General features: G+C 35.0%; 1 protein-coding gene across 2 annotated transcripts; it reads right to left on the reverse strand.

Moving 5' to 3' along the window:
• Positions 1–1177: 1177 nt before the first annotated feature.
• On the reverse strand, positions 1178–10065 carry LOC149426433 (uncharacterized). 2 transcript variants are annotated; one of them, XM_089636933.1, is made up of 6 exons: positions 9879–10065; positions 9081–9264; positions 8230–8399; positions 7717–8141; positions 3114–3194; positions 1178–1583 (listed from the first exon to the last, which is right to left on the reverse strand). In XM_089636933.1, exons 1-6 carry the CDS (start codon positions 9924–9926, stop codon positions 1250–1252), a joined length of 1242 nt encoding a protein of 413 aa, XP_089493059.1. In that variant the 5' UTR covers positions 9927–10065; the 3' UTR covers positions 1178–1249. The 2 variants fall into 2 exon arrangements, with proteins under 2 accessions (XP_089493059.1, XP_089493058.1); XM_089636932.1 differs by having other exon boundaries at positions 3114–3197.
• Positions 10066–15573: the final 5508 nt, after the last annotated feature.

Here is a 15573-nt window from a genome sequence, read left to right on the forward strand (position 1 = left end):
GGGGTTGGCTCCGAATGAGAATTATATTGTCTATGGTTACGCCTTTTTTATAGTTTCTATCCTAGTCGATGGTGAGTATGTCGTGTAGTGACGTATATTTTTCAGTTACAGACTTTTATCTATGGCAAACTTTAGGACCCATGGGCTCAGTACGAAAAACCCGAAGATATTGATCTAGTGAGTGGTTCATTTATGCAGGAGGCCCTGAAGAAAATAATTTCCCTCGGGGCCTATGTCATCTTTGGGGATGCTGTGTGGAGGGTCTTTTTGTGGAGAGGAAGGAGTGAACATGGGTCTTGAAGAGTCCCATGTTGTAGGAGGGAGGAAACACAGAGGCCGGCAGTTCGTTCCACAGCCGAGCTGTTGAACTTAAGAACAAATCGTAGAAGCGACCCGTTCTCATGTGACAAATGTCAACTGTGTACAAATGTTGGGCGCGCGTTTGGCGTGTATCCCGACTACGCACCGGTGCCGAAGGGATCAATGACGCTAGTTCCTCCGAGCATCTTCCATTGTAATACCGATAGAACAAGGACAGCATACCTACCTGACGCCTGTTCTCTAAAGATTGCAGTCCGTCTGTTAAGATTGGGGAATCTATCAAACGGACCGCCCGTTTTTGCACAGAGTCAAGGGTTTTTTTCAGGTATTTAGGGGCTCCGGACCAGAGATGGCTGCCAAATTCGACAGTAGGGAGCACTTGCGATTTGTACAGGGTCAGCAGTTGAAATAGAATTAAGAAGCTGAAATAGAATTAAGTAAAAACGCCAGCCGCAGTGCATGTTTGTAAGCGGTTTGGCGTTTTCAGCTATTCCAAAGCCGTTGCGTTTAATCAAGTGCGTGCGATCAGTTAGTGGTAAGTTAAAATTTGTTTGATAACCTCCGTGACAGAGTGGTAAGATCCTTATTTAGGAACTAGAGGTCGCCGGTCGGAAGTCCGGTATCTTTTGCACAAAGAATCAAAATAAAATAAATATGCAAAACCTACATTTGCACTTCGTTCCAGAGTGGAAAATACTCTTTGGTTTGTTTACGGCTCTGTGCTATTGTGGCTCCTGTGCGTTATCCCATAATAACAAAAAAAAAAATTTTATCGATTTAAAACTTACTGTGAAAAAATAATACGGTGACATCTGTGTTTTTCCACACAAAATATATTTATTCAATAGAGAGTAAATCAAAGAGTAAACAATGTGCATTCAATAACAATATTTAAAAAATTTAAAAACAAACATTTATAAAATCATCATTAGCGATTTCTTCTTCCACTACCACGATTTGACAATATCTTATTTAACCTTTCATGCATCTTAGTAGCCAGTTTTATAGTACACACTGATTCCAAGTCCCCTTCAAGGTGCACATCCAAGATTTTATATTTACTTTTAGTTATAGCTTCGGGAATATTTTCAAAGGTGGTGTCATATTCTGAGCACAACTCGCACTGGTACCACTCGTGGGATGGATATGATTTTGTATCAGATATTTCCTTACTACAGTTACTACTTGAATCAGAACTTTGGCGGTCTCTGTCACTATCTTCGGAATAAGCCGTATCTGAACATCTCATTGAACACACTAATCTGTAAATAAAAACAAACAATATTATGATTTTTAGTGAATATTATAGATATACTTGTACACCTGTATTACTAAACACAAAATCAACATAGGCAACAACGTGAAATAAAATAATGAATATTAAAAAGATCGTGTCAACTTATTACAGTTATTATTAATGCATTATTCTAAAATACAGAAGTTTGGAATATCAAACCTTAAAATACGGGAATGTACAAACCATGGCAACCATGGTACTGTCGATGTTTTAGCATTTTTCTGAGAAATCGTTTTTTTTTTACCTGTTTCCTTTAGTATTTTTATCAAAAATTAAAAATATTAGAAACTTGTAAGAAAATGACAAAACAGCCAAATGGAAATCAACCGGGAACTGGTTCCATGTCAGTTTCCGGAATCGGTTTCAACCATAATAGATCAGGTAAAATACTGCACTATCTTTGGTCGAAATGGATTTCACCAATTTCGAAAGTAAAAGAGTAGGATTTGATCACTTTTTGATAAATACAATTTTTCACTATTCCAAAATTGTTATAATATCAACCAAGCTTAAATGTTTATAAACTAACCAAAAGTTTTAACTTGTTTTCAGGTAAAATATAAGTATTTAACAACTTTTTAAAGTAAATGTTGTAATGTTACGTAAAAATTTTGATAGAGGTTAAATAATAATAATATTTATTGGATTTGACCACTTTAATTCTAAGCTAAAGCTTATTGCTATTCAAAAAACTGTAAAAGAGACCGGCTTCAGATTAAATGAAGCCAACTCGAATTACATATGTTTGCGTTTGCATTTCATACACTTCAAATGAATGAATGTACATTCGAAGAAGTGAATGAATTATCCTGGCCAACAGATTATGTTACTACAGTGTCTAAAAACATTTCATTTCGAATCCCTATTTAACACTTATCAATAAAGATAGTTGGTTGATAACTTTAGTCAGGGCCGGCCCTAAGCCAAACTGCGCGTGGTGCGGTAAAATTTTGGCACCCCTTGTCTAAACCAGTGGATGCCTAGGCGCTAGGTAGTAGGTATTAGGTAGATGATCACTGTAATCAATAATATTTGGATGATTGTATGTTTATGTAGAGCCGTTTCATGCAAATAATAATAATCTCAATTGCGATGTGTTAGATATTATCCGTGCCTTGGCAATTCAGCGCCCGTAGCGGACTGCTCCGATTGCGCCCGCATAGGGCCGGCCCTGACTTCAGTGATTAAGACAGTGTCCTTGGGCATAAAGAACTGGAGGCACACAGCAGGACTCTAAGGGGGTGTTTCATGTTGATAGCTTATTCATAGGTTACATTTATTTATTTATAAAGTCCGAGTTTACTATTCGCTAGGAACCTATGCATAGTGGCTATATTTCGGATAAGTTAGCCGAGTTTTGTACCTATTGAGAGTATTTATTTGTTTATTTATTAATATACGTTATCCTATCGATCAAGAAGACAGCGAAATACCGCCCAAAGGTTATAGCACCGACGATAATAAAATAAAGGAATGAAGAATTTATTACACTCACACAAATTTCTGATAATCACGAACTTTTGACGAACGTCGTTTTTTCATTTTTATTGGGGGTACAGAAGATGATCGGGAAGAACTTCTAAAACAAATAAAAGACTTCATTATTTACAAATATTTCGTTATTTACCTGGAAAGTAATATAAATTAACCATTAACATCAAGAACACCCTAACCAGGGGCCCTACTCTGTATCTTTCGGGTTAAGACTAAAAAATAAATAAAATAAATAATAAACTCATACATACAAATACAGAACTCATTAAAACGTCCCAAGTACACACACACTTTACACGGCAACACGATAAAATACATTTAAACACCATACATACTCATTATGGCAAGCAATCCATTGGTTACGAGGGAAGCAACATATACAATTGCCTCCCAGACGAAATTAAAAATGAAAAAAGTATAGGTACATTTAAAAAAAAATTGCTCAGTTTTATGCTCAATCAACAAAACAATGAAAGTGAATAATATCAGTGTGTAATATATTTATGTGTAATATATATGTTATTTCTAGTTAAATAAGTGAAAAATGTAATTTTCTTTTATCCAGAATAAAAAAAAAAAAAAAATAAAATAAAAGACCAGTAAATTCGGGGTTTAACCTTTACTTGCCGGTGCTGTCAACTGAGTGAACATCGTCTATAAATAATAAAATATCTCGGTAAATATACTAAACATAAGGTTCAAATTTTTTGGTATTCCTCAGCAATACATTTAAGTATTGCATTAAGTAATTACAATACATAAATATGTACTGAGTGTATAGCACCGGAAGACGAGGAATTTTTTAACACTATAAGGGAAGGGTTAATACGGGTTTGTGAAGTGGGTAAACCGGCGTCAGGAAAGTTTCGAAAGATACAGAGTAGGCCCCCTGTTGGTTACATATGAGAATGAAAAATTTGTGATAATGTATTTTTGCACTAAGCAGGGTTAAAACCCTATTGACACAAAGTTAAATGTGTGAAGCATTTTAATAGACACAAAAGACAACCAAAATAAAGGAATATTTAAAAAATGACACTACAGCAGTTGTAAGGAACATTGTGTAATACATTTTTGAAAACCAAACATGGAAGACAATGATGATAACAAAGAAAATTATGAAATATCTGTTTTACTCCCATATTTTTTTATGTTTAATAATTTATCAACTTGTGAGTAAAACTGCTTATCTACAATAACGCAAAGATATTAACACTGTAAATATCTTCTGCTTGCAGGAGGTTTTACATGTAAAAACCTCCTAAGTTCGATTTTAGAAACTCAAAATCAAAACATTTCAGTATCAGAAAAATTGGATTTCCCAAAATGAAATGTCAGACAAAATATGAATATGCCTACAATAAATGGTATAACTACTTGAGCAGTTGGGGTATTTACAAAATAATTGCCTTGAGTGATTGCCGGATATTTCTAGGCATTCGGTTTTGGATTTGACAGCGTTCATTATAAAATCATACCTCCGAATATTAATAGATAAACATATAAACTGCTTACTATGGTTAAAAGCCAATGAATTCAACTATATTTCATTGTTTATCACATATTTGTAGGTTTTACAGTTGAGCGGAAATTTAAAAATAAATTGACATAAATTCTAAAAAATCGTCCACCTAAATTTAAGCAGCCATTGCTCAAGGCCTAGAGCGATGAGACCTGAATATGGGTAGCCATCGTTTAAGGCCTAGAGCAATGAGACCTAAATATGGTTAGCAATCGTTCGACTGGATAATGTACCTATTTATATTTTGATGAATTACAATCAGAAAAATATTATTTTATTTCGGGCTAATTACAGCGACCTTGATTTTTCAGAAAAACAGCACTAAATGAATTATCCAATTATTATTATTTTTAATTTAATTATTATTTTTAATTATTTTTATAAAAAATTGTAGTGTTTTAATTGTCTTGTAGGGTAACTTATAGGGAGTTCACATCTCCCGAAAATAACAATAATATTTACAGTTCCCCACATTCACGTGCGATTGGTAACATTACAACCTCGCTCGTGATGCCTTACGGGGAAATCATTTCTTTCTCTCTCCTGTGGTCTCAGCCGCCGGTTTAGCCCTAAATCCCCTCTAACGTACGCAATTTGCTTTGTTCATAATAATTGTAAACTGAGTTTGTTAAAATAAAAACTGAATTTAAAATATTCGAATTCTGATTTTACACACCGAGAGTAATCATGCAACCATGGATTCTGCGGATTGGAGAACCACAGAACCATCCAGCCAACAATCCATTTAAATTGGCGATAATCACAATCCTCCAAAGTCTCTTGAAATTTTTGATAATCTGAACTTTGAAAGTTTTACACACCATAAGTTTACAGTGTTATTTGTTTTTCCTTGGTATGTTTATGAATTCGAAAAATGACATTTCTTATAGGTTCATACATGTTTTATTTGTTACAGTAGTAGTTGGAATAACCTTAGTTCTTAAAAGATTAAAAATAATATGAAAATTATAACCTACTTTGCACTGTACAATTATGGCCATGGCTAGTTTTTATTCATTTGGTTTAACTTGTGTGAGAAACAACAAAATTCCGATTTAGTCTCAAAGTACTTCTATGCAGTCAATTTAATCGGCTTTTCTGTTGAGATATCAAAAGGAATGAGTATCGAATTTTAATAATGATTTATCAAAAAGAGTAAAGTAAAGATAATCAACATAATTATAAGAACCTACATAAATTTATACTGAGAATAATATAATACAGTCGATTGTGCTTAATTGGTACAAAGGTTTATCGGGACAGCCGGTTATTTAGGCCAAAACCCAAGAAACAGAAACCAAATAAAGAAACTAATACTCATTTACTTCGGTTTTCTGAGACACCGTAATTGGCATAAATTCTGATCTGAGGTTGATGCAATAAAAGTAAATGATGTAAGCTAATTTTAGTTAAGAATTGTTGACGTGCAGTATGCGGCGCGGGTGAAGGGAGGGGAGAACATGCGCCGCGTAACGGAAGTTCCGAGTTCATTCGGCAGTTTCCGGTAGACTTCACTCCTGCCGGCTGTTTGCCGCGTGTTGACATTCATCAACGTAAAGTTGTTAAGTTCGCAGAGTACTGCCGCAAGTCATTTTTTGGATTACTGTTACATATTATAATATGTAACTATTTGTTCAGGATGTTTTTTGTTATTCGTACCAATCTTTGACTATTTCAGTTTTACTATTCATAACATAGGTACCTATAGTTAGAACATAATTATTTTTCTCTAATAAGTTTTTTTTAAAAATTTAATTATGCTTTGAAAACACATTCAAGAGAACACTAATAAATGTAATATTATGTAAACATACCATCGACCAACTAATCAATGATACATACATATAAAAAACTCCATAAACAATAATTTTGTGTTTTTTTTTACCTATCTTAAACATCGTTTATTAGGTACAGCCGCTTATTTGGGTCAAAATGTTCAGGCCCAATGTGTCCCAATTAAGCAGAATCGACTGTATATATAATATTCCAATTTTTTGGTGTTTTAAATTCACAGTGGATGACATATGGTAACATTCTATAGGGTAAAAATAGTAACAATCACAAGAAACATAGTCAATCATTTAAGTATACATACAGTGTGTTTCTGGGAGAATGACAAACTGGGTTTTGGTGTTTGCGTAATGCACATCTACTTGTATCAACTGAATTATTGGATGGAGTTGATAGAGGAGGAAAATGTCTAGAATCCTTCTTCTTTAGTGATTTTCCATTGAAATTTGTTTGATTAAAGTCCGTTTTGTCATTTGAATTTGGAAGTCCACTATCTCTTGTTCCATTGTACAGATCAATACCGTTAGAAAATGTTTCTCTTCGGTTGTCAGAATTTGGCCACTTGTTATTTGAGACAGGGAGGCCTGTTGTTTCTCTTCTGCTGGAAGATCTTTGTTGAAAATTTTCAATTGGTTGCTGACTATTTTTTTTCCTGTTGGAAATTGACTTACTTCTTTTAGGCATCGGTGGCATCGATTGAGAACTATTTCTCCTATCGTTAAAAGCTGGTAAATTACTGTCTCTTCTGTTACTTGATATTGACTGACCAGTTTCTTGTTTATCATTAGAATTTGACAGGGCACTATGTCTTCTACTATTGTCGATAATAATTCTTGTATCACTAGGATATGGCTGTTCAATATCATTTCTCATACCGTTGGAAATATCTCCATTATTAATGTTTTCTCCACCATTAGATATTGGTTTCCTTATGTCTCTTCTATCATAAGACAATGATTGACTGTTACCTCCCGCACCATTCGAAAGTTGTTGACCACTGGCACTTCTACCATTCGAAGATATTCTACGATGATTTCTTCTTGCATTACAAATTTTAAAGTTATTAATTAAGAGTTCATGAAATAAAAATATATTACTTTGACTAGAACAGCCAATTATCAGAGATACATACAAAAGCCTAGCCTTAGATATAAACCTTAAACATATCATGGTAAACACAGATTACAATATTTATATTAATATGATGGGTGCAAAGACATCCATGTCATGTTTGTAATAATATAATGCAACCCAAATCACAATACATATAATACTAACTGTTGATACTTACAGTTTATTTCTTGGAGAGTGGCAGACTGGTTTTTGGTGCATCGGTGACTTGTCTCTTTGATTACATGTGCATTTATTTTTACGTCTGTCTGGGTAAGGAGGGGATGTATCATATTGATTATCACTTGAAGAATCCTTTTTATGTTTTCTGCCATTAGACATTAATGGAGCATTGTCAGTTTCTCTGTCAGAACTTGGTATCTCACTATTTCTTCTATCAGCAGGGGCTGGACGAATATTGTCACTTCTATCATAAGAAGTTGTCGGTTGAGCGCTAGTTCTTCTACTGTTAATAATATGTTGATCACTATTGTTTTGCCCTTCAGAAATTAATTTTTGATCATTACTTTTTCCACGGGAAGATTTCTCATCGATCTTCTTTATAGTTGCTTTATTTACTATTTCTATTTTTGGAGCCAGAATTCCCTAAAATATGTAAATTAATCATAATACAATCTGCTATAAATAAAGTGTGGCAGGATTCATTCACAGAGATAAAGACATAATAGCTTACTGGAAACAAGCAGGCTGGTTTCATGAGCAGATCAATTTGGGACGAAATACAGACTTCAGGCGGATAAAGCAAATCCTCAAGGATTCCAACATATGTGGCAAGAATTCTGCCTTGACCTTTTTTATAGCCATTTGGCCACTGCAACAACTCGCAACGTACCATTTCTCTAGCTAAAACCAATTCATTGAAAAACAAGTCGCAAAATGTTAACAGGTAGAATCTATGAAAATAATATTCCTTGTTTGTGCAATACCTGGCTGATTAAATGACTATGCATATCTTGAGCTGGTTTAAAAAATTAAAGTATGCTTTACACTACATTACAATGAAACATGCTTGAAGTTTAGTTTTTTCAGTCCCTCGAAGACTTCATTAAAAAAAATAGCCCAATTTATCCCGCTTAGGAAGATTTTTTTTTAGTCCCTTTGAATAAGGTTTTCCCGCTTAGGAAGATTGTTTTTTAGTCCCTTTGAAAACTTATTGAGAGTTTTACACATTTTGGCAAAAGTCAGTAGTTCGAAACTCTAACTGACCAAGCTATGCAGTTTAAAAACGCCATATGGTACAAAAATGAGATAGATTAACTATTTTTCTCAGTTCCTGTAAAATCACAAAAATGTTCCATGTCCCGTGACTTCTTCATTGACTAACCATCACGCTATTTCTCTACATGGGTAGGAAGAGAGGGTTGACTACCAAAAAACCTAGCCTTGGCTCACACTACTTGCTTCATTCACATTCATACATTATTTCATACAATTATTTATGAATGATTATGTTAAAAAAATATTGAAAAGTGTTGAGAAAAATATAGCAGAAAATCAAAAAAATAGTGCTAAAAATATATCTACCTAAGACATCGTGCACTTTTGATTCTGAATCAATATTTTTGAATGTTTTTGTAAAATTAAATGATGTGTTAAAGATCAGAGGAAATATGGGCGTCACCGCTGCAGTTCTGGACCTGCTTCCCAGCATCTTAAGAGATAGAGAGACAAGTCCATTTGGACACAGCCAGACTCCAGGACAATTGATCTGAAAGATTAAAATACATATATTATTATTGACATAGGAACTTACCTAATACAAATGACAAAATGTATTACTTATATACTAGAGCTTTATTTTAAAAGCTTGCAAATGTTTATAAGAGTGCAGCCAAGATAATGATTTACAAAACTAAACTATAAAAACTTCAATGTTTCATGGGTGCCATAGCTAACAGCTTGGCTGTACATAAAAAGAAACTATTTTTTTTTATTATATGGACATTTTATAAGGTGAATAGGAATTATCTGTAAAGTATCTTATTTATTTATTCATTCTTAACAGTAAATAAATAATTGCACAGCATTCAAGTGTACATTAAAGAAAGATAAATATTCCCAAGCTATGAATAAACTGAGAATATTTGAATTCCTCGTACTTACTTACTACCATCATCATGAGCGGAAAATGTTGATTGTACAATGATGGAGGACTTGCTAGCAGAAGAAGCAGAGGATTGAATCCAGGACGCCTAAATTGAAACCAGATGCTTTGGATCGCTCAACCAACTCACTATTTCTACAGCGTAAGTTACGTACAATTGTGACGACTTTTAGTCTGTTTATTATTACATTACATTAATGGAAAAGAAAATGACTTACCAATCGCACTACTAAATCTACTGTCAATATATAGTCACTTTTAGACATTAAACTGAAAACACTCAAAAGCCATAACACACAAAATTATATTACACAGAACTTTAAAAAATACATTAAACTGTTAACAAAGTTCATTTTAATAAATAGATAATAAAACCAATGTCAATAAATATTATTACGTCCACTGTCAAATAAATTTCCTGACAAAAGCGTGTTATGCTAACGTCAGACCGTAAGTCAAAACAAAACGTTGTCGTGGAAACGATGTCGATATATTTGCGGGTAATTTTATTTCAGGCGTCGTAGTTCATATACATATTTTATATGATGTTTCGGGGGAAGTACCTTGCTGGTTATCAAAACATCAGCTATAATAATTATTAATCAATAATCGTTACAATTGTGTTCAAAAATTCTTATCTTAGCTTGTGTTGTGTTATGTTATACCAGTGGTTCTCTAAACAGTAATGTTGATTATTCCGATTTGAAGGCTGGTATCCCTCGTGCGAACTCTGGCGGAGTAAAAAGATACTATCCAACACGGCTACCATCTTGACAGGATTGACCGGACACGGAACACACAAACAAATTTACAGACGGGTGAAATGCAAAGCGCTTGAGTTAATGTAAGACTTCGCTGCGATCAGTCAATTATGTAAACTTTGCTCCCAACTTCCAACTAACCAATAACTACGAGTACCAGGATCTATTTCTCAAAATAATTTTAATCAATAATGTAATCTATTACAAATTTACAGATTTAAAAAAAGATCACTGCATGTTTGTGACACAAGATGATTTTCTACTAATTTCGGAGTTTAATATTCGTACCTACAAGTTTTCCTAGAATTGTACAAAAATCGCCGATAAAATTTCACCTCTTATTAGGTACCAACATTTTTTTAACATTAGCTCCACACAGGAGGCCATTCAGGACCTATGTCATCTTTGGGGATGCTGTGTGAATGGTCTTTATAAGGAAAGGATGGAGAGCCAGTTCTGGGAAGGCAAAATCTGGAGTCAATGGGTCCAGGAGTGACGGAAATATGAATGCATCCCTTCAAGGCGATGGATGCTGGAGAGGTCAAATAGTCTCCCTCTACCGGCCTGCCACGCAATAAGTGGGCAGAATCATCAGCCGCCAAGACGTAGACAAAACTCACCCCATGAATCCGGCACCCTGCTAAGTCATCAAACATAACGTCACTTGGGGGTGACCCAGGGCCGGCCCTATGCGGGCGCTCAGGGCGCCGAATTTTCAATGGCCAAGGCGCTGATAATACCTGATAAAACGGCGCTACACATACATACAATTCATTCAAGTATGTTTAATTACAGTGTTCAATATACTAATACTGTTACTCTAAGGACGGGTTTTTCAAAGAATTTGAATAATTCATCAAATTTCAAGGTTGATTTTCCTGTTCTGTGAATGTTCTTTTCAAGTTATATAATTATTTCAGTTTTGGAGTGAAACAACTGACCAACAATGATATAATAACAGAACTTGAATAGAACCTTCGCAGAACTTGAAATTTGATAAATTGTTCAAATTCTGTGAAAAAACCCACCTCGGCGTCTACTGATTTTGACAAGGGGCGCCAAAACTTCACTCGCTAACTTATTTTTGTATATTGGTACTTACGCGATTTTAATATATTTTCGACTGCGCTAGAATTCTAAATATTATGCCCAGTTTACAGTCGAAGTAAAAACTTATTTTTGTATATTGGTACTAAGTAAAAAGTCGAAGTAAAAACTGGATATTTTTTTATTATTATTGTCATTTCCAAGTAAGATTTTTCAATTTTTATTTGCCAAATCAAACGAAAACTTTTTAATTACATAAATTGACTAATCACAATATTACGTAGGTATTTTCTAAAAAAATCCGAGGAACACAAAAGAATTTTAAGTATGTATAACAATTAAAATGTTACATTTCAGAAGAAATAGCAGTCACAAATGTGGAAGCATTACTGAAAAATTAATATTTTCCTTACGGTCAGAGTGATTTGACACAAATAACTTTACTGTTTCCAGCGAATGACATTCGATTACTTTAATCACGGTTTTCTTAGAAATATATCGCTGTAAGCAGACTGAAAATGCATCCGTAGGCTGGGTTCTTAATTTACCCAACACATTGCGTGTCACGGACAGCTAGTAATCAAACCTAAGTGCATGCACTTGAATATTACATTAATGCGCAAAATGCATTATTTACTCGGTCATGCAGAACGCGGAAAAGTAACTCTGTAATGTTACAGAGACAGAGACACTGGCCAATTTTTTCAAATTAGCGTAACATTTCAATATATTAATTATAAACATTAAAATTTTCGCAACACATCTTCAATCACATATTTTCGATTAGTAATAGCCTAGACTAGGGGCTCCCAAACTTTTCCAAGTCGTGTCACAATTAGAAAAGCTTTGCACGGGAATGAGGACCTTTACAGCTTTTGCACTTAGAATCGGATACTCATTTTCGACTGTTACGTAAAACTCCGTCAAATCCCAACAAGCGTATTTTGTTTGTAGGCTGTTGTCGCTCGAGTAATCAATTAGATTTTCTCCTTCTTGCGTAGTAAAATCTTGTGGAGCTTGAGCACGGCATGGATCTTGGATCCACACAAACTTCTCCACTTGGATTTCTGCAAAGTACTTTGCAAATCAGTCAGTTAACTGTGATAGGTGCTCTGTGAAAAGGTTCAGCAAGTTATGTGAAACCTTTACTCCACTATGGCCAATGTACTGTTGCAATATTGGAAAGCAATCTCTGCTTCCATTATCACTCATTTTTCTCTTCCACACTTGTAGTTTTTTTTCCCGAATGATGAAATCTTCTCTACAAGCTTAATTATGTGCAGGTTATGGCCATAGAAGACATTAAGTTTTTTCGAATATGTCGCACAAGTATGCCAGTTTCAGCAGAAAGTCTTCATCCACGAAATTGTTGGCGTTCCCATGATCATCTTCTTCCAGGAAAGTGTGAATTTCTTATCGCAGTTCAAACGTACGAGATAGTACATTGGCACTTGAGAGCTATCGCTAGCTATAGTAGTACAAAAGGGAGATGTGCTCGGCTCCCAAATCCTCACATAGTTTTTTGAAAAATCTTGCTTTAAGTGGTCTAGTTTTTATGTAGTTTACCGCATTCTAGGACGAGATTCAGTGGCAGAATCAGCAATTTCGATGCGAGTGGTTCTCTGTGGATGATGCAATGGGTCCACAGAGCATCAGGGGCTTTGCTGCGAATCAGCCCTTGTAATCCTCCATAGCAACCAGACATTGATCGATCATCATCAGTGCACACACCGATGCACTTTTTCCACTCGAAATTATTTTCCGTCATAAACGTGTCAAGGATGTCGAACAGATCATGAGCCTTAGCACCTCCATTAATGCTTTTATAGAAAAGAAGATCTTCAACAATAGTACTACCATCAAGGAAACGTACATAGCAGACGTGAGACGTCCATCCTTGTTGCTATCCGTGGCCTCATCTAGTTGCAGTCCAAATTCACTTCCTATAATTTTTTCTAGCAATTAATCATTCAGATCCTGAGCCATGTGCTGAATTCTTCGATTAGTGGTTTTTTCGACAAAGGAATCTTCGAAAGCAGTTTCCCCGCAGATTATCCGATCATTATATTAAACATGTCCACAGCAGCCGGTAAAACCAGTTCCTCGGTAATAATGGGAACAACTCATATGATCTCATAGAAATCGTTCTATCTCCCTTACTATCATAGTGAGAAATGTAATCTAAACGGTGTAAGAAAGATAAAACACCACGCTTTATACTTAAACCTAGAAGTTAACCACAAAAGAATAAAATCTGCAGCTTTATGAAACCAAGGATTCCGAACACAATTGAAACAAAAATTGTGAAATTTTTTATTACTATATTATTTTTACACAAACGACAAAAAATTGAGGTGACAATAACGTTCGCAATACATAATAAGCCGCTTTGTTGCTTGTTGGTACGGAAAGGCCATTTCTCCACTTACTTCTGGTTTGATGTTTGTGTTCGGCTGTTTTCATTTTGTTTTTATTTTTATGAACATGGATTACTATTTTTTTATATAACACTGTCGGACATCTAGTACATTAAATTCCTTGAAGAGAGCGTCGCTCGAATATCTAAAAGGTTTCTTCATAATAACATGTAAAATAGATTTCGGTGCCTTCAATAACGGTTTAATGTTGTTCTTCCTGTACCTCCCGACCCAATGAAATCGTAGGTTATGATTGAGTTACACAGCCCGTAGTATACGTTTTTTAATTCTTGTTTTTTTTTTAAATTTCCCGTAATGAAATAAATATGTGAATCAGTATGCGCAATCTTTTAGCTACATTTTCAATCTGGTTCATCCATTTGAGGTTATTATCAATTATAACGCCTAAATATTTAATAAATTTAATACACTCGAGGGTTTCACACTTACATGGAGAGTTATTATTTTCAAATTTACAGTTAGTTTTATGTATTGTAAGGCGGTGAGGTGTTTGGGGTTGCCCTGCAATAGTAGAACTGAATGTTAGGTTTTTAATTTTTGATACGTTTAATGTAAGCAAATTGCTGTCTAGCCATTATTTCACTCTGTTTAAGGTGGTGTGTTTCCTTCCAATCGTCTCCTGCAAACAATATAAGGGTATCATCTGCGAACGTAATAATTTTCCCATCTATATGTTATTTTATTGCAAATTGGAAATACTCCTACCATCCCTTCTGTCAAAATAGAGTCCTAAGGATTTAAAAAAATTGTTACGTTTTACAAAATCTCCTTTTTTAATATCCGCGGATTTATTACCACTTCAACCTTCAAAACTTCTCAGTGTGAATTAATTTGAATGAATACATCCAGCCATCAATATAATGGTGGAATTTAAATAAATGACTCCGGGAATGGCCCCATGAGGTCCAATGAGAACGTGATTAAGAGTGATTATTGCGATAACTAGATATGATCTCGGCATTTTAAATTAAGAATGAGATCATTGTAATTGGGACAGACTAGACCGCATATCAATACCATATTTAGGCCTAGGCAAGCTAGGCAGCTGCCGAGGGTGAGGGCATCCGATGAGGACAAAACTCTAAAGACTGCGTAGTTTTTATATTTTGCACAAACTTACACGACTTAACCCCCCGTCGGGCGCAGCCGGCCTCAGAGGCCAGCGAAAGACATTTTTTCCCTCTCCAATTCTCAAAGGCGGCCCCCCGCCCCTTCCCTCATTTTACTCGCCTAACTTTAGGAACCTCACACGGCGCCCGTTTTTAGTCAGTCGTCGGTCTTTACGCAGCTCACTTACACCTTCCCTGGCTTCACAGACCGCCTGCGCCCGATTGCGTCACAATTTTGAAGGTTTTTAATTTTGAGTTTTTTAAGCATATTTTTATGTGCAGTTGTTCATTATACTTAATTATGCCTGTTCTGTATGAAATTCATCAGTATCTTGAGAAATACGTGCTGTATTGGACCCTGGCCTTTCAGGCAGGGTGCGCCCGATTGAATTATAATTTCAGTTTTTATCTTTTCTGGAATGTTATATACATATTTTTCTGCCGAAATAGCTACAAAATATGATCTCTCTCAACGCAATGATGTTGATGATATGGTGAAGTTTCTTCTCGGTGATGATGCTTCAGAAGATCCAGCTTTGGTTGAAGATTTAGGCGATG

The sequence above is a fragment of the Hesperophylax consimilis genome, chromosome 1, assembly GCF_061612785.1.
Source record: "Hesperophylax consimilis isolate HC1 chromosome 1, BYU_Hcon_1.0, whole genome shotgun sequence".
Taxonomy (NCBI): domain Eukaryota; kingdom Metazoa; phylum Arthropoda; class Insecta; order Trichoptera; family Limnephilidae; genus Hesperophylax; species Hesperophylax consimilis.